The sequence below is a fragment of the Octopus bimaculoides genome, chromosome 27 (assembly GCF_046866305.1).
Source record: "Octopus bimaculoides isolate indiv1 chromosome 27, ASM4686630v1, whole genome shotgun sequence".
NCBI classification, from domain to species: domain Eukaryota; kingdom Metazoa; phylum Mollusca; class Cephalopoda; order Octopoda; family Octopodidae; genus Octopus; species Octopus bimaculoides.
Window position 1 is genome coordinate 1,886,451 of NC_142954.1, and position 20,555 is coordinate 1,907,005.

Consider the following 20,555-nt stretch of genomic DNA (forward strand, 5'->3'; position numbering starts at 1 on the left):
GTGGTGCTGGTGCTGGTAGAATGGTGGTGGTAGTAGTAGTAGTAGTGAGGCCCTAAGAATCGGCAGCAATTCCTTTCACAGCTGCTGAAGTTCTCACCGATTATCAGAAGAGTTCTTTTGTGCTAAGATTCCAGTTTAAAAAATGTTGTTTTTTTTATTTTAGATTGCTTTTCTTTTTCTTCCTCCCCCTCCTTAAGTCATTGCTACCCCTTGTTGATATATTAAACAATTATCTCTACTAATCAACTTTCTGCAAAACTTGTCATACAGTGATTATTTGGGTGATAAGGAACCCCTATAAATTGGCTGTGTAACATCTACAGATATTCATTTTGCTCTGGAAAACTGAAGAAGATGATTAAGTTAGCCATTCTCTCCTGCCTTGTGCTTGCTGCGTTCGCAGGTAAGACAAATATTTTCATTTTTGTATTCGGTTTGCAAGGTTCTTGACGTGAACAGATTTCGTTGTGTCTTGGGAGGGTCATTATGTCAATGATGAACACATGCACTGGTTCAGTTTCACTTCTATATTGATTTCAAATTTTGGCACAAGGACAGTAATTTCAAGGGAGTTGATTACATCAATTCATTTTTGTATTCGGTTTGCAAGGTTCTTGACGTGAACAGATTTCGTTGTGCCTTGGGAGGGTCATTATGTCAATGATGAACACATGCACTGGTTCAGTTTCACTTCTATATTGGTTTCAAATTTTGGCACAAGGACAGTAATTTCAAGGGAGTTGATTACATCAATTCATTTTTGTATTCAGTTTGCAAGGTTCTTGACGTGAACAGATTTCGTTGTGTCTTGGGAGGGTCATTATGTCAATGATGAACACATGCACTGGTTCAGTTTCACTTCTATATTGGTTTCAAATTTTGGTACAAGGACAGCAGGTTCAAGGGATGGGGTGAGTTGATTGCATCAATTCCAGTGCTCAACTGGCACTTATTTTATTGGCCCCCGAAAGGATGAAAAGCAAAGTTGACCTCAACCGAATTTGAACTCAGAATTCAAGGATTGATATATATATATATATATATATATATACATATATACGACGGGCTTCTTTCAGTTTCCGTCTACCAAATCCACTCACAAGGCTTTGGTCGTCCCGAGGCTATAGTAGAAGACACTTGCCTAAGGTGCCACGCAGTGGGACTGAACCCGGAACCATGTGGTTGGTGAGCAAGCTACTTACCACATAGCCACTCCTGCGCCTATTAACGTAATTCTTAATTATTTCCCATTTAATTATCTTTTTAATCCCTGTCATTTTTGGCTTTTTTGCAGCTGATAAATGCCACCACAATGGCAAAACCTACAACATTGGCCAAATGTTTAAGGATGATTGCAACCTTTGTTTCTGTGGTGCAAACGGCGCAGTGAGTTGCACCAAGAAATTTTGCCCTCCAAATCATTCAGGTAATTTGATTTTTTAATTATATTTCTTTCTTTAATTCAAACTCTGACAGCTAATTGGCTGAGGGTCAGGATATTGGCCTGCCAGCTCAGAAATCTTGATTCTGGGCACTTTCTTTCTTTCTTTCTTTCTACTGTCCCTATCTTCCTTAACCTTTTAACATTTAAGCCAGCCATATCAGGCACAAATATTCTCTCTGTTTTACAATCAAACAACTAGCCAGATCTGGCCTCTCACACCTACCCTACAATGTCATTCTAACAATAAACAGCCACATCTTTGAAAACTCGATGCTATGAGACAATGCATGATTTAATTCAAAACAATGTGATGTTGTAATGATAGAAGTACTTAACTAACTTAAAAGTCTGTACTCTGTGCGTACTTTTAAACTAGCTCCTGCAGAGGACTAATTGGGTCCTGCAGACCAAAACTAAATAGCATGACTAAAATACGTCTATAATGACTGTATGCCCCAGTGGTGTTTGATCAGAGGTTAAGGACGGATGAGAATTAATTCTATGATGTTATGTTGAACTTAATTTTATCTTCCTTCAGTCACTACACAAAATCAGCCAAAGATGTTGAATGTCTCTTAAGGATTCTATTGAAGTTGGCAATATGGTTGCAATAATGATTCTAATGTATGTGTATGCATATATATATATATATATGTATATATATATGTATGTATATATATATGTATGTATGTATGTATATATATATATATATACCCGTCAGAGTGTAAGTATCTTGAGAGAAAAGCTGAACATTAGAAGCATCAGTTGTGGCGTGCAAGAGAGACGATTGCGCTGGTATGGACATGTGGTGAGAATGGATGAGGATAGCTGCGTGAAAAAGTGCCACACCCTAACAGTTGAGGGAACCCGTGGAAGAGGTAGGCCCAGGAAGACCTGGGCTGAGGTGGTGAGGCAAGACTTTCGTACATTGGGCCTCACCGAGGCAATGACTACTGACCGAGACCTTTGGAAATGTGCTGTGCGTGAGAAGACCCGGCAAGCCAAGTAAGATCGTTGCCAGTGCCCCTGGACTGGTTCTTGTGCGGGTGGCACATGCGATGCACCATTTTGAGCGTGGCTGTTGCCAGTACCGCCTGACTGGCTCCCGTAGGATTTTCGAGCGAGATCGTTGCCAGTGCCCCTGGACTGGCTTGTGCGGGTGGCACATAAAAGACACCATTTCGAGCGTGGCCGTTTTCGTGCGGGTGACACGTAAAAGCACCCACTACACTCTCTGAGTGGTTGGAGTTAGGAAGGGTATCCAGCTGTAGAAACTCTGCCAAATCAGACTGGAGCCTGGTGTTGCCATCCGGTTTCACCAGTCCTCAGTCAAATCGTCCAACCCATGCTAGCATGGAAAGCGGACGTTAAACGATGATGATGATGATGATGATATAATTTTTCATAGAAAACCATGTAATCGTTACCAATATAGCAAGAGATTTCACTGCAAAAAAGTCTAAATTAGACTCCTTAGAGATCGTTCTCCTTGTTTATATATATCCAAAGTTTTAAATTTTTAGATTTAAGAGAGAGATTTGACAGTCAAATATAGCTTTATACAGAAATGTTGGCATAGGAATAAATTACAATAATAATGGATATTAGCGTCAAATCTCTCTCTTAAATTTAAAAATTTAAAACATTGGATATATATATATATATATATATATATATATATATATATATATATATATATATATATATATAATTTTAGTTAAGGGCTACTGGAAATGACCAGTGCCAATGCTAGAAATAGGTGTCAAATACCTACAATCCACTCTACAATTTCTGTATGTGTTGACAGGTTATTCTGGAGAAGTCTGCCACCACAAAGGAAAAGTTTACAAAGTTGGAGAAGCCTTCAAAGACGACTGCAACAGATGTTTCTGTGGTTCCAATAATGTTATAGGCTGCACTAAGATGCTGTGTCCACCACATGGACAGATTGGTAAGGGAACAAATAAATTCTATCGTATCTCAGTCTTCTGTTAATATTTCCATTCTTTTCTAGGGTTGTTTTGTTAGAATGAAGGGCCAAGCTCACATCGTCTGCTCCCATTGAGGTATGGTCCCAGGTTTTCTAGGGGCCTCCATTTAATTATGCATTACACACACACACACACACACACACACATACACACATAGATATATATTTATACATATATATATATATATATATATACACGCACACACATAGAAGTATACACATATATATATTTAATGTATGTATTGACAGAATATTCTGAACAAGTTTGCCACCTCAAAGGAAAAGTATACAAAGTTGGAGAAACCTTCAAAGACGACTGCAACAGATGTTTCTGTGGTGTCAATGGTATAATAGCTTGTACTAGGATGCTGTGTCCCCCACATGGTCATATTGGTAAGGGAACAAATTTTAACATCTCTTCGTCTTCTGTTTATATTTCCATTCTTTTCTTGGATTGTTTCATAAGAATATTAAGTTGGCCACAGCACACAGTTTTCTAAACTGAGGAATGAGGGGCAAAACTGATTTCAATAGGATTTTGAATTGAGAACCAAAAAAGGGGTCGAAACTACCATAAGATATTTTGTCTCAAACTCCCTCAAATCTGCTAATGTTTTACCTACTATATATATATACATATATATAAATGTGTGTATGTGTGTGTTTGTGTGTATATATACATATATACATACATACATACATACATACATACATACATATATATATATATATATATATATATATATATATATAATTTAAAGGAAACAGAAAATAGAGAAATATTGATCAACAACAACTAACTGTTTATCTTTGTCATTACCTGTAATCTATGAACATAATGTGTTTGCATATGTAATTATACCTGTAGTATAAATGATACTTTTATCCCTTAGATGGTTATTCCAGCCTCTAACTCTACTAACTGATATATATATATGTATATATAATAGTTTCTTTCTACCAAATCCATTCACAAGGCATTAGCTGGCCCAAGGCTATAGCAGAAGACGTTTGCCCAAGGTGCACAGAAACATGTGGTTGGGAAGCAATAGATAATAAATTTCTTTTGGTGTCTGTCCACAAACCTACTCAAAGGACTTTGGCCAGCTACAGAAGAAGACACTTGCCCAAGGTGCCATGCAATAATAGTAACTGAACTCAAGGCCACATGATTGGGAAGAAAACTCTTTAACCACACATCCATACAAAATAATGGCTCCATTTATAGAATATCTTTATCTTATTCCATTGCAGATTATAGTGACAGTGGTGTGTGTAATCACAATGGCCAAGTTTACAAAGTTGGAGACAGTTTCAAAGATGACTGTAACAGCTGTTTCTGTGGAGAAAATGGCGTTGTAGGCTGCACCAAAATGGCCTGCGTCCACAGAGGTAGGTTTGGTGTTAGACCAATGCAAATTTTGCATATTAAACTATCATATAATCAGGGCCATCTTAAGGAGTGTTGATAGGGGCCTTGGGGGATCTTGAGCCCCAATTTTGATTTTTTTTGATTGTTTGGAAAATAATGGCCAATTTTTAAAATAAGCCTATATTCTTGTAAAACTGAACTTATACAAAGGTTTAATAATTCAATGATCCCTGAATGGCTATGCATTTCTCCCATCGATTAACAAGGCCATTGCTGTCAACAATTATGTTATCATATTATTACTGTCAATAATTATATAGCATGGAACCCAGTCATTCCTTTGTCCAAGGGTTTCATGGGTATAAGGGCCTAATTCTGATCTATGTATGCTATGGTTTGCTGTCAATAAATAAATACCAGAGGGCCCAGTCATTGATTTGTTTGGGGATCTCTTGGGTGTAGGGGCCTAATTCTGATCTGTATATTCTATGGTTTGCAGTTAATAAATAAATATTATAGGGCCCAGTGCATTGATTTATCCAGAGCAGTCATAGGTCTAGGGGCCCAGTTCTAATCTACAGCCATGGCCAAAAGTTTGGAACATTTAAAAAACAAATTATCTTGTTATACAATTCGATTTAATATGTAATTGTCTTTTGTCATCATCTGACAACACTTTGCTTATGGTTCTTTCAGGTTGTCTTTTCAAAAACAAATTGTATAAGACAGGAGAGACTTTCACAAATGACTGCAACAAATGTATTTGTGGAGCTACAGGACAAGCAGTTTGTACAATGAAGGGATGTATTCATGAATAGAACGACTGGTGAGTCTTCAACATCTCTTTTACTCTCTTACTTGTTTCAGTCTTTTGACTGCGGCCATGCTGGAGCACCGCCTTTTAGTCGAGCAAATCGACCCCAGGACTTATTCTTTGTAAGCCTAGTACTTATTCTATCCGTCTCTTTTGTCGAACTGCTAAGTTACAGGGACGTAAACACACCAGCATCGGTTGTCAAGCGATGTTGGGGGGGGGGGGGACAAACACAGACACACACAAACACACACACACACACACATATATATATATATGTATATATATATATATATATATATATATACGACGGGTTTCTTTCAGTTTCCGTCTACCAAATCCACTCACAAGGCTTTGGTTGACCCGAGGCTATAATAGAAGACACTTGCCCAAGGTGCCACGCAGTGGGACTGAACCTGGAACCATGTGGTTGGTAAGCAAGCTACTTACCACACAGCCACATAATGAGGGCACATGGCTTAGTGATTAACAACTGAATTATGTTATACAAAATATATCTTTATATTAAGCCTATATGTAACATTGATGTTTATCCTAAACATCCATGCTTGTTTCCAGGCTTTTCTTTAGCCCTTGTTTCACACATTCTGAGTAATGTAAAGCTTTCTTTTCATTGAAAATGAAAATTGGCTAATGTGTATCATATATAAGGCTCAGTTGCCATGGAAATATTCCCCATGTATAGATACTGGTTTCAAATTTTGGCACAAGGCCAGCAAGATTGAGGGCGTGAGTAAGTCGATAACATCAACCTCAGTGCTTAACTGGTACTTATTTTATCGACCCTGAAATGATGAAAGGCAAAGTTGACCCAGGAAGAATTTGAACTCAGAGCATAAAGATGAACAAAATGCTGCTAAGTGCTCTGCCCAGGAAGTTAATGATTCTGCCATCCTGCCACCTTTATACTGACAGATATTGTGTATTATAATTGTTAAAGTAGGCATCTGGCAAATGATAGAGGTACAGGGTTCAAATCTCTTCAGATTCTATTAATCTTTTATTAGAATGAAAGATCATAGAATCGGAAGAGACCTTAAAATGAAATCCCTTATATGCTGTTTGTATGATTAACTTTTCTCTTTTTTTTATATTTCAGGGGTTAGATTAAATTCCAGTGAGACCAAGAAAATTCCAGAATAAACCGAAGGGAAATTTTGGCCTGATTTGGAAAGGAACAATTCAAAGAAATAAAATTCCTAAAATATTGTTAATATTTGAATTTATTCATTTATTTTGTCGTCATCATCATCATTGTCATTTTTTTATTCATTTTCCATGCTGGCATGGATAGGAAAGTCTGATAGGATTCAAAGGGTTGATCGACCATAGATCCCCCACAATGTCTCCCTTTTGGCATGGTTTTCTTTGCAGCTGGATGTCCTTCATGATGCCAACCGCTTTACACAGTGTATTAGCTGCATTTTATGGTACCAGCACTGTAGAGGTTGCCTTACCATCTACAGGACCAGAGACTTCTCTTAAGTCTTACATTGCAGAATTATTCAATGAAAATAGCAGCTAGTGTAGAAAGGAAAGATTAGTTTGGGTAAAATAGAATTTAGATTAGAAAAACAAGAGCAGATAGAATATATATCTAAAAGAAACATGGTTCCAGAGAAAGCAGAGAATTGAGAAAAAATGGATGAAAAGAAACAAGTTACATAGGATAAAGCAACCACAAGACCCAATTGATAACAATTACATGTTGTCGAGGAAAGATAACAGCAGATACATAAATAACTTAGTAATGAGATACTCTTTTACTTTTTTAGTTGTTTAAGGCATTTGACTGCGGCCATGCTGGAGCCCAACCTTGAAGAATTTTTAGTTGAACAAATCGACCCCAGGACCTATTTCTTAAGTCTAGTATTTATTTTATTGGTCTCTTGGGCTGAATCACTAAGTTACAGGGACATAAGCACACCAACACCAGTTGTCGAGCAGTGATGGAGGGGACAAACACAGATAGACACAAAGACCCACACACGGATATATACATACACACATTCATACATAAATATATTCATACATAGATATATTCATACATTCATACATACATATACATACATACATACATACATACATACATATACATACATACATACATACATACATATATATATATATATATATATATATATATATATATGTATATATATATATTTATATCTCACATGATGGGCTTCTTTCAGGAATACTCAGAGCAATACCAGCTCAACTTCATGTTCCCAATGGTATGTTTATAAAGTTACGAAATCATGTAAAAAGAGGTTTATACTGAAAATCCAATTTTAATCTTTCTCTTAATTCTGCCAGAGAAATCAGTAAATATTCATAGCTGTTACTGTTTACTTTTCGAAGTGCTTTAGAAAATAAAAGATATTACAACCTGATTAATATGTTTGTATAACTGCGACGGTTATGAAAATGAGGGTTCCAGTCGATATGATCAACAGAACAGCCTGCTAGTGAAATTTATGTGCAAGAACAGCCTGCTTGTGAAATTTATGTGCACTCCAAATTTATGTACCCTTAACATAAGTTCTCAGAGAGATTCAGCATGACACAGAATGTGGCAAAGTTGGCCCTTTGAATTACCAGTACAACTCATTTTTGCCAAATGAATGGACTGGAGCAACGTGAAATAACATGTCTTGTTCAAGGACACAGTGCATCACTGGAAACCAAGCCCACAGCCCTACAACTGACTGCAGATTACCCTAACCACTAAGCCACACACCTTCATATGGTTGTATGAAACAAGACCCAAAATGTATATTAATCTTGACTTGTTTTTTATGGCAAATATTAGAATCTGTAATGATTATTAAGATCTGACAACAATGACGAAGAGCAATGAAAATATTATTTTCTACTCTAAGCACAAGGCCTGAAATTTTGGGGGAGGGGGCCAGTCGATTAAATCAACCACAGTACACAACTGGTACTTAATTTATCGGCCCCGAATGGATGAAAAGCAAAGTTGACCTCAGCGGAATTTGAACTCAGAACGTAAAGACAGATGAAATACCGTTAAGCATTTCGCCCCGTGTGCTAACGTTTCTGCCAGCTCACCACCTTCAGCAATGGAAATATTGACAGAGCTTATGTTGTATTTCGTTGTTGAGACATTAGAAGTTAAAAGACAATATGAGAAAAATATCACAAACTCAAACATCTGTAACAAGGGATCATTTCCTAAGATGTTAATCCTGACAATAAGACATTAATCCCATTGATATTAGATCAACAACAATGGATTCTTATACTAAGATGTTAACCCTATTCATAAGACATTAATCCTACTGATATTACATCATTAACAATAGATTATTTTCCTTGATGTTAATCCTGTTGATAAGCCATTAATCCTATTGATGTTCCATTTTGCTATAAAAGACCTGAAAACTACCAAAACTTCACCATTCTTACCAACCACAGGAAAACTACAACATGCTGACACATCTCTCCGTATTCTGCTTCTTTATTGCAGCCATCTCAACAGGTAAAGGAGATGTCAAAGAAATCCTTAATATCATATTCCACATTTACCATTTTTCTTTTATTCCTTTACACAATTCATCATCATTATTTCTCTTGTTCTTCATCATTTTTCGTTATCTCTTGAAGTTTTTAAGTTTTAACTACTTTGTTGTTATTTCAAATTTAACATTCTGTCAATGAAGTTCTCTTAGTTCCAAATAGGTATGTCTGGGTGATGTCGTGGCTGACGTTCTTGGCTATTTTTTAATTTTTACTACAGTCAGTCTTTTAAGATTTCATGCCACTCGTTATTCATTCATTAGAATACTAAATATTTTCTCAGTTCTTTCATAAATCTGGCAATAATAGATAGATTATACTTCACTGAAGAGGTCAAATAATACTGAAACATACTCAGAGTTGTCCCATTTGAAACAAAGACCAGATTTACTCCTCAATAATTCTATTTTTAGCTAATTTTAATTAAATCAGTCTCATCTTCCATGTATTTCTTGATTACACTGAATCATTTAGTTAATAATAATTATTTTCTTTCCCTATTATGACATATATCCTAATTAATTAAAATTCCTTGCTTGATTACATTAATCATTTTAGGTATGATTTTACTACATGTGATATAATTGACCAGTGTATATAATGACAATCTTGTGAAATTAAATTTATTTCCTCGTTTGTGACATTATTATTTTACGCAAGACACAATCAACAACAAGCTACTCACACATTTCTTATAAATAAATAAAATAAATGAAGTAATGTTTCTTTTATACATTTGTTTATTATTATTATTATTATTGGTTCTTTCAGGTGACTGTCGCAGCCTTAGAAGTATGCTTGGTGGTAAAAATCATCGTTTTGTTTATTCTATACGTTTCTATCTTTCTATCAACACACATGTGCGCGCGCACACACACACACACACACACACACACACACACACACACAAGCATATATATATATATATATATATATGTGTGTGTGTGCACATATATAAATGTATATCATTATTTAATGTTGTCCTTGCATGTTGGAATAGGTTGGATGGTTTACCAGGGTCTCATGAGCCACAAGACTACGCTGAGTGCAAATGTCTGTTCTTGCATGGTTTTTATAGCTCAAAGCCCTTCCTAATGCCAGCCACTCTACAGAGTGTACAAGGTGTGTCTTTTCATGACCCCAGCACAAGTGAGATGGCTCACAAAACAATGAAAAGGCCTTCAACTGAACGGAGTTGTAGTAGAGATGATGGTGGCTTTATGCTAGGTGTTGAACAACTAAAGTATGATAGAAAAACAGACACAGGTCTCTTGTTATACAGGAACAAGCTCCATTCACATTGAAGGGTTAGCAATTCTTTATGTGGCTGTCCTCATCCATACACATCACATGGCCAGACCAGCAGAGTCTTCTCTCTTGCACATTATATCTGATTCTGCTTATGTCCAATTTTCCTCTCAACACATCTGCACTGTGCAGTATATGCACACTGACATTAACAGAACACGAATCTCATCCAATCTAATCCCCTTTCCAATTAATTGGGTTGTAACTCTTTCTGTAGTTTTCATGATCTGAGCCAGCAAATTTTTTACTTCTCTGATTACTTCTACCTAGGACATTAACTTTACCTTTGTAACAATTGATCTATTGATCTCCTGAAACTGATTGGTTATTTTCATGACACAGCTCTATAAACTATTAATTATTGATCTGTCTAGACTAATTGGTTCCAGTTATTACACAGCTCTATAAACTATGAGTCTAAACCATCTGATATTATTTCTCCTTGTTATTTGGTCACAGAGTGTTACTATGATGGTAAATTATACCAAGCTGGACAGACCTTTTCTTCCTTCGTGGGATTGTGTACATGCACTCCGTATAATATGATTCAATGCAGAAGTAAGTTTATTTAATAATTTTTCTTTCTTTCTTCATTAAATAGCTGTCATGAGTTCAAATCTTAGTTTGGGTAAAACAAGTTGGAGATATTTCAATCAAATCAATACTTTTAATAATCAAGCTATTGATGAGTATTGATAAGTCAAGAAGACAAATCATCATCATCGTTTAACGTCCGCTTTCCATGCTAGCATGGGTTGGACGATTTGACTGAGGACTGGTGAAACCCGATGGCTACACCAGGCTCAACATATCTCTTAATTGATTTATGAATGCTTTCTGTTCATGAAATTATATATTCATTTGCTAATTACGATTAATTTCAATTTGATTAAACCCAAATTTACTTAATTCTTCCTTCTCCTTACATCATCAGATCGAAGAATGTCACACACACCCATCACCTGGTGATTTATAGGTCAAACATTGACCCTTATGATTTGCATGGGATCTGTGTACATTGTGTTAATGACTCTTATGATGACTTCATTATAATTTACCTCAGATTAATTAGAGCAGATAATACTTAATCATTATACAGTGTCTAATTTTAATTTGAATTAACTGGAGTAAATAATTAATTCTTAAATCATTTTATACGTTGATGGTTTTTATAATGTCTAATTTTAATTTATTTTGATAATTAATTCTTAATTATCATGCAAGTATAAATTAACATCTTTGTCATATTTTTAACAGTGGAAATTTGTGAACACAAAGGAGAATCTTACAGAGTTGGGCAAACCTTCAGGGATGATTGCAATGAATGTTCCTGTGAAACTAAAAATGTTGTTAAATGCACAAAGAAGTTATGTCTAACCACAGATATAGGTATTCTTGCCATTTATTCACCCCTTTTATTACCATACTTACTGACCACGTACTATCAATCATCATCATCATCGTTTAACGTCCGCTTTCCATGCTAGCATGGGTTGGACGATTTGACTGAGGACTGGTGAAACCAGATGGCTACACCAGGCTCCAATCTGATTTGGCAGAGTTTCTACAGCTGGATGCCCTTCCTAACGCCAACCACTCAGAGAGTGTAGTGGGTGCTTTTACATGTCACCCGCACGAAGGCCAGTCAGGCGGTACTGGCAATGGCCACGCTCAAAATGGTGTATTTTATGTGCCACCCGCACAAGAGCCAGTCCAGGGGCACTGGCAACGATCTCGCTCGAAAGTCCTTATCAATAATGATGACTAATTGTAGTATTTTATATATAAATAAGGTACATAATAATCACACATTCAAACATCCACATACATCCTTTGATACACACACACACACACACACACACACACAGAGTTGAAAGACTGATTTTATTATTGTCTTATAATACTTTCTCTGTTGCTCTTTTAGGTTGTGCTTATAATAACAAGATATATAAGATTGGAGAAAGCTACATGAAAGAGTGTAACAATTGTACATGTAAAGATACAAACACAGCAGTTTGTACCGATATGCCCTGCGTTCTTGACTAAAATATTTGGTAAGTCTTCAGCAAGATTGAGTATTCAGTAGTTAACCAAGTGACTTGATTTGTTAAAACAAGCAGTTTAATTATAATTTAGTGAATATCATAATTTTTCAGATTATAAACTTCATATTTAATGATCAATATATATTTTAATGTTTTAAAAAATATTTATATTTACACTTCATCTGAATAAAAAAAACATATGTATGTACATACATACAAATATACATACTTAATAAATAATGAATAATATATATAATATATATATATATATATATATATAAACGAGAAAAACATACACACACACAGATAGATAGATAGAGAGAGAGAGAGAGAGATCTTTCCCTCTCTCTCTATCATTAAATTTTTCTGTAGGTGTCTGTGTACACCACAGACAAATGTACTCTTAATTAATTCTCAGGAAGAATCAGTGTGACATAGATTCACTTTGGTTTACATCCTTCTGAGATATCCTCCAAAATACTGATGGTGATGCTGCTGGTGCTGGTGGTGGGTTAACATATAAGGCAATGTCCCAGCATGGCCACAGTCCAATATATGAAAGTAATAAAATAATAACAAAATACAAGAATGAGGGGCTGATATGAATAACTGCTGCTGTTTGCATAATTAACTTTTCTTTTTTCTTTATATTCCAGAGAAATGTTAAACTCTGGAGAGACCAGGAAACTTCTAGAAAAAACCAAAGAGAAATATTGATATGATTTGGAAACGGATAATTCTGAGAAATAAAATTCGAAAATATTAATATTTGTATTGATTTGTTTCAATTTTTATTGATTTATTAATTTATTGTGGTTTAAATGAAGCATTTTGCAATGGATTAGTTAAAATTATTTTTAAAATCCTGCAGAATATGAATTGAAAATAAATGAAAACAGAAGGGTGACAAAACAACATTTTACATTTTTACTTTGGATTTCAATATTTTTGGGCTAAAATGACTTCATCACGAGAAGATGGAAGATGGTAGGGAGTTGGTATCTATTAATATTTAATTTTATGTTGTTGTGTAACCCAACGTCAGATGTAATCTGATCAGGGAGATCTATGATGAGAGCCATTCCAACTGTGTTCAACATGTCTTTTATATTCATACACAATACATCCAAGACCACATCAGCCAATGTGTCTAACCATTTCCTTGATGATAAAGTGAGATATGAAGAAGATACAGTTGTTAGTTCTAGCAGATCCGTAAACCATGTAGAGACTCTTTCACTGCTGTTGATAGTGTTTTGTAACCCTAGGTCAATCGTATCTGAGTTGATCTACCATTTAGTATTGGTGATTCCATCTTTTATTCAGACACAGTGCATCAAAAACTACCTTAATCAATGAGACCTCCCTCTTTCAACATATTTCAATGTGATTTGATGGCGATTTGTCTGCTGTTTCTAGCAAGTCAAGAAACTGTGATTTATCATGTAAGCCGGAGGAGGGGGAAAGACATCCGTCCATCCGTCAGTCCATCTACCTATCTATTACCGAATACTGAATGTCTCTCTTTTCAGATCCGGTTTTCATCTATTTCAGTGCAAATAAACTTCATCGTCGTAAACCATATTAGATTACGCCAGGACACATGACCTAGTGGTGTTCTATTCGCAATTATAATTTCATCAAGATAATCGTAATCTGAAAAGTATCTCGAAAAAATTCTGTATAATTTCATTTTTTTAAAAATGCATTAAAGAGTCCTGTTTGGAAATGAATCTAAAAGAATTCTTTTCCGATTTTTTTTTGTTCGCTTCTGATAATCATAATCTACACCATCTAACGATATATCTCAAGAAACTTTCATTAAAAGCCATGTATTTTAAAGTTATGCAGAAGCAAAATCCAGATGGCGTCTCACTTCTATTGTTAATTCCATCAATCTAAAGGTAATACATTTATAATTTTGGTCATAAAAAAGTTTAAAAAGTCCCGTCCTGGTAATGATAATTAATAGAGTGATAGTGTTTATCATGAATTATCAAATAATCGTCTTTTAAAAACATAATATATACAAATCCTAGACTATATAAAGTTCACCAGAAATTATTTAATTATATTGAAAGCAGAGTTAGTTCCCCTTGTCAGTTAATTGGTAAATTTTTTCAATTCCGTTTGTTTCCTGTTATTGTTTCACGCGCACCTGTATTATTTGATCGGTTCCACATTACATCTGATATTTTAAGAGAAAACACAATTAAATAATACACGTGATTGGTAATTAACTGCGTAAAGAAACAGATACAGTATTCTTTATTATGTTGACCTAAAAAATCTAAATCAACGTTTGTAAAAAAAAGAAAAAATCTAGACATTCTCTTGAAGCTGTCATTGTCCACTTAAAGTTTTCATTACTTCAACATATTGTCACATCTTCCTCATTGACTCTCTCTCTCTCTCTATATATATATATTAAAATGTAAGTATTATATTTATATAAACATTTCTATTGTATACGTGTCAGTTCACGTACATCTCTTTGTTTCGGTGTATTTAATATAATTCACGCACCTCGAATGTTACCTCGGGCATTTTGATTGTAGATTATACATTTAAGTTGACAAAAAAATTGAGGATTATTCCACCCTTTCTTTTCCAGAATTTGTTAAATTAATAGTTACAAAACAAAACAAAAAACAATTTCCAGGCCTTTAGCAAACAACAAAAATTCGACCTCTGATTTTTTAAAATCAGATTCTGCTGGTATCTTTGGGAAAATTTCATTTCCATAAAAAAGAAATATTCATTAAAAAAATTCCAGACGGGAAAGAGAGGAATAGTCCCGACATAAATATAATCAACGTCAAAACGTATGAGGAAACAAACTCGAGCTGCGTGAAATATCTGCCCTTACTTGGTTTTTTTTTTCTTTTTCGCATTAATTTCCGATATAATCGTAATCTACATCATTTGAAAGGTATTTGTAGAAAATTTCGTTTAAAAATATTAATTTTTCAGAAAGTTATGAGTAAACAAAATCGAGTTATGGGGGGCGGGAGACACTTGTCTGGTTGTGCCGAGAGTGTATGATTCCAAACGTAGGAATCCATAATTTCTGTTGATTCTTATAAAACATTATATCTTAAAATTAATGGAGTTGGGGTTAGATGCTGTTTATAATGAAATATTTATAAGTTTCCAAACTGTTTTTATAGTTTCTTCCTTGTGTATATAATAGTTTCCGAAACGAACTTTCGTTTCGTTATTTCAGACATCCAGTGATGTTTTTTACATGTTTCCCATATTATCAAAATTACGTAGTAATTCTTCTGCAGCCCTTTCAAGTAAACTTGCCAACTTTTCGTCGGGCACATGCTCATCCAATTATTCACGCCATATTGCCCTTAATAGCACTAAAATAAAACCTTCACTCAAGTCACATTCACCAGAAAAATAATCTATTTAATGTGAAATTCACACACATAATAAACATTTAATGATCCACAAGGGGAGCCTCTATAAGCTGTCTCACGGATGAAGGAGCTGAAATTAAAACCGTAAGGCCTGGATTAATAAAGCTACCAAAAGTAAGTTAAATATATACACCCGCCCTGTTAGAAGTACTGGCCAGATTTCTTTTTAAATAACACCTCACTGTCTTGAAAATGGATGAATACATTGAATAAATCGAATTCGTTTGAGGTAAACGTTTATGTCTATTGTTTATCAATATTGAAATATAAGTCAGCGAGGTGGCAGATTCGTTAACACGCCGGGCAAAATGCTTAGCAACATCTCATCTGTCTATACGTTCTGAGTTCAGATTCCGCCGAGGTCGACTTTGCCTTATCGACTTTCCTTCTTCCCTGAACTTGCTATCCTAGTACCAAAATTTAAAACTAATACTAAAGGTTGTGAAATTTCCTCTGTTGAATTTGTCATTTTTCATCCATATCTTATATCATATAATATATATTGTTTCTTTCATATTTCAGAATACGGAATACCAGATGATTACTCCTTTGAAAATAATTTTTACTCTGAATACATAATATTTATGCTATTTTAAAGACTTGAAAAAGATATTATAGAGGAGAGATGTATGTTATACAGGACGGAAGTCTGTCTTAGAGTATCCATGAAATATTTCATCTAAATGAGACGATTTGCAAAGTTTCTCAATTCAGTTATTTTGAATAATTTTTCAAGTTGGACGTATTTATATGAATTTTGCAGCATTTTCATGCATCGACAAAGATCACAGTTGATGGAAATATAGAAGAAATAAATATTTGTGAGGAAAACTTTTTGTATCTTGAGGCAAAGCAAGGAAAATTATGGAAAATACATTATGCGATGTTTGTGGAAAATCATTCTCTGGACACGAGGACTTGATTAAACACATCTGCCACCATGAATTTGTAGCAGGGAGACCACATCACTGTGACATCTGTGGTAAATCATTCTCCAGGAGAAGCAACTTAATTATTCACAGGCGTATCCATACAGGAGAAAAGCCATATCCTTGTGATATCTGTGGTAAATCGTTTTCTGAAAATGGTGTTTTGACTAAACACAAGCGCATTCACACAGGAGAGAAGTCCTATCACTGCGATATCTGTGGTAAATCCTTCTCTAGAAATAGTAACTTAACTACTCACAAGCGTATTCATACTGGAGAAAAATCATATCACTGTCATATTTGTGGTGATTCATTCTCTCATGGAAATAACTTGACTAAACACATACGAATTCATACAGGAGAGAGACCATATCACTGTAATGTCTGTGGTAAATCATTCTCTCAGAATGGTCACTTAACCCAACACAAACGCATTCATACAGGAGAGAAGCCATATCACTGCGATATTTGTGGTAAATCTTTCTCAGGAAATGGTGAATTAACTAAACATAAACGCATTCACACAGGAGAGAAACCATATCACTGTGATATCTGCGGTAAATCATTTTCTCGGAGTGATCATTTAAGTACACATAAAGACATTCATACAGGTAAAAAACCATGTTACTGTGATATCTGTGGTAAGTTCTTGTCTGGGAGCAGTAACTTAGCTATTCACAAACGAATACATACAGGAGAGAAACCATATCACTGTGAGATCTGTGATAAATCATTCTCTCAAGGTGGTGACTTAATCACTCACAAACGCATTCATACTGGAGAGAAGCCTTATGACTGTGATATCTGTGGTAAATCGTTCTCTGCAACAAGTCCTTTAACTAAACACAAACGCATTCATACAGGAGAGAAGCCATATCATTGTGATATTTGTGGTAAATCATTCTCTGGAAGTGGTAACTTATCTAGACATAAGCATATTCATACAGAAGAAACACACTATGACTGTGATATCTGCAGTAAATCATTCTCTCAAAAGAGCCAGTTAGCTACACATGTACGTATTCATACAGAAGAATAACAGTCAATATCAAAAGACTTTCTATGAAAAAAAATAATTTCTACAACAATAAATAAATATATTCAGAATAGAAAGAAGATGTAACAGTGGGATAAGAGACTCTCCAAACTTTGTTACACCACAACTATATATATATTGGGGACATGATATATTATCAATAAAAAAACTTTCAAAATACCAATGTAAATATTGTATATATTGTAATTGAAGCCGGTAAGCTGGCAGAATTGTTAGCATGCTGGACAAAATGCTTAGTATTTTGTCTGTCTTTACATTCTGAGTTCTATATTTAAGAGATGAGGAATTATTTACATTATTTACATTTGACGGATATTTGTCCTCATCTTGTTTGTTGTTAACACAAAAATAGGTTGCTCTGAAGTAGAGAGCAATGCCCATATGTGTTAGAAAGATCGATTGACCTCTTCCGTCCTTGTCAAGGAGAGACGGTTAGCACTCCCCTTGACAAGGATGGAAGAGGTCAATCGATCTTTCTAACACATATGGGCATTGCTCTCTACTTCAGAGCAACCTATTTTTGTGTTAACAACAAACAAGATGAGGACAAATATCCGTCAAATGTAAATAATGTTTACATTCTGAGTTCAAATGTTGTTGTGGGTCGATAAAAGAAGTACCAGTAAAGTACTAAGGTTGGTGTAACTGACTTGCCCCATCCTCGAAATTGCTGGGTTTGTGCCAACATTTGAAACCAATATATATTCTTATTTCTAGATGGGAGAAAAGATATTAATCTATTTGACATTGTGGGGAAATTGCTGAGAAATGTCTTCTCATATATCACAGCTAAGACCAATGTACTGTTGTCCCTTTTCATATTAACCCATCTGAGATGGCCCTTCTTGTTTAAAGTGATCTAAGTTTAAACCTTTCTTCAAAATTTCATGTTAATTTGTTTCAAACACCTGTTTAATTATGACTGAGTTATTTTACAAAATTCTTCATTAACTTTAAAATTTATTGATACAAAAGTAGTGTATTTTAAAAGAGGTATGGTGACAAAAGAAAAAAACCTAATGTTAAAAATAAATTGTTTTTGGGTCAGCCAAAGTGTTTTGAGTGGATTTGGTTGATGGAAACTGAAAGAAGCCCATCGTACATACATATATATATATATATATATATACATCATCATTTTCATCATTGTTTAACGTCAGCTTTCCATGCTGGCATGGGTTGGATGGTTTGACTGAGGTATGGAGAGCCAGGATGCTGCACCAGGCTCCAATCTGATCTGGCAAGGTTTCTACAGCTGGATGCCCTTCCTAATGCCAACCACTCCAAGAGTGTAGTGGGTGCTTTTTACATGCTGCTGGCACGAGGGCCAGTCTGGTGCATTTCATTAAGTAGTTCATCAATTGTGATTGAATTAAGGAGTATTAGAGGTTGAGGCTGGGTCTGTTGTTGTTGTTGTGGCGCTTGTCGTCGTTGTTACTGTTGAAAAGCATTTGAAGGGAAAACATTGATTGATGGTACTGGTAACGCACCCATACACACGTGTACATATGAACATAGTCATTTTATTGCTACCAGTCACAGAATTATTATCAAGTTTGTGAATTCGCAAAGAAGGTAAGAAAAAATTTCCACCATTGGTATTTTGGGTTTACAATTTGAAATTTTCCGAAATACACATTCAGAAAGGCTTTTTCAGCTGAGAAGATTCACACAATAATTTTTGTTTCTCTTTGAGCAAAGTTTATACAGAATTCCTTTTGTGTTTAATTAAAAAGGCATAACTTTGAAGTAATTGAAAAAATTTGCTTGAAATGAAATCAAAATACATAATTTTAAGAAATTGTTACACTTACTACAATATTCTGCCTTAGAATTATTGTGAATTTCAGTGCTCATCTAGATTGTTTTGAAGCCATCCTAAGCATCACAGTCTGGCGACAGACCCGAATATAGCACCAGAGTACTGAACCTAAAATTTATAAATTTATAAAACTTGGTTTCTTATGCCACAAATGACTTGCCCTGTCGTTATATATATCTAATTCATTATAAAGTGTTGGTTAAATTGTTCTTATTCAACTGACATTAGTGTAAGATCACTCAACGAAGTATATCTTTAAGGCCAGTGTACTACGGAGTATTAGTACAATAATGAATCTCTACCGAAAAGGAAAACTGGAGCAATCATTGCTGAATTTACAATTTGATTGATCTAATGCTAAACAGAAGAGAATTGCAAACTAAGTTTCGCAGTTCAAGGAAGGTTTTGCAGAGTCTTTGACTCCCTCATTGGATGATCTAGGACTGCCAACCAGTGCAGCAAAGTTTGATCCAAAGATTTATGGAAATCAGAAAATTGACTTCTCGTCATAGAAACTGGGCCCATGAGCTTGGCTAGGCTTTAAAAGGGTGCATAAAAAAAAATTAAAAAAATATTGAAAACAATGGAAAGGATTTCATTGAAAAATTTAGGCTAAGGTTTCGATTCCTAGCTAAGGACCCAAGGAATGATTTCTTACAGGGGGTTGCTCCAACCCAAGAGACACTACGTTAATGCATTTACAATCCTTAAATACTTTTTGAATTTGGAATTCCAACAGTAAGAAGAATATTTTAGGTTCTGCAAATAAAAGACACCAA

At 34.9% G+C, this 20,555-nt stretch overlaps 2 protein-coding genes, 1 non-coding gene and 1 pseudogene across 7 annotated transcripts; 3 read left to right on the top strand and 1 right to left on the bottom strand.

The window, feature by feature from the left end:
- Positions 1–325: 325 nt before the first annotated feature.
- Positions 326–13,262, top strand: LOC106870995 (uncharacterized). The gene is made up of 13 exons (XM_089343175.1): positions 326–403; positions 1,295–1,426; positions 3,252–3,395; positions 3,684–3,827; positions 4,689–4,826; positions 5,503–5,622; positions 6,741–6,758; positions 9,048–9,149; positions 9,959–9,991; positions 10,955–11,053; positions 11,753–11,884; positions 12,420–12,508; positions 13,197–13,262. The coding sequence occupies exons 1-13, from the start codon at positions 355–357 to the stop codon at positions 13,260–13,262; spliced, it is 1,266 nt and encodes a 421-aa protein (XP_089199301.1). The 5' UTR covers positions 326–354.
- A 752-nt stretch (positions 13,263–14,014) lies between these two features.
- Positions 14,015–18,123, top strand: LOC106870989 (uncharacterized). 5 transcript variants are annotated; one of them, XM_089343534.1, is made up of 2 exons: positions 14,015–14,444; positions 16,491–18,123. In XM_089343534.1, exon 2 carries the CDS (start codon positions 16,833–16,835, stop codon positions 17,934–17,936), a length of 1,104 nt encoding a protein of 367 aa, XP_089199660.1. In that variant the 5' UTR covers positions 14,015–14,444; positions 16,491–16,832; the 3' UTR covers positions 17,937–18,123. The 5 variants fall into 5 exon arrangements, with proteins under 5 accessions (XP_089199660.1, XP_052833237.1, XP_089199661.1 ...); XM_052977277.2 differs by lacking the exon at positions 14,015–14,444 and adding an exon at positions 14,579–14,974; XM_089343535.1 differs by lacking the exon at positions 14,015–14,444 and adding an exon at positions 15,306–15,472.
- A 173-nt stretch (positions 18,124–18,296) lies between these two features.
- Positions 18,297–18,382, bottom strand: LOC128251023 (U6atac minor spliceosomal RNA; annotated as a pseudogene).
- LOC128251021 (U6atac minor spliceosomal RNA) lies at positions 18,364–18,478 on the top strand. Its single transcript, XR_008266930.1, has one exon. It is a non-coding gene; the product is annotated as a U6atac minor spliceosomal RNA (small nuclear RNA).
- Positions 18,479–20,555: the final 2,077 nt, after the last annotated feature.

Bases quoted from the DNA above. Each gene is read 5' to 3' on its own strand.
- LOC106870995 (XM_089343175.1), top strand. From the start codon at position 355: ATGATTAAGTTAGCCATTCTCTCCTGCCTTGTGCTTGCTGCGTTCGCA. The intron at 404-1,294 runs GTAAGACAAATA...GCTTTTTTGCAG, and splicing joins TGTGCTTGCTGCGTTCGCAG to CTGATAAATGCCACCACAAT. The intron at 9,992-10,954 runs GTAAAAATCATC...ATTTGGTCACAG, and splicing joins CCTTAGAAGTATGCTTGGTG to AGTGTTACTATGATGGTAAA.
- LOC106870989 (XM_089343534.1), top strand. From the start codon at position 16,833: ATGGAAAATACATTATGCGATGTTTGTGGAAAATCATTCTCTGGACAC.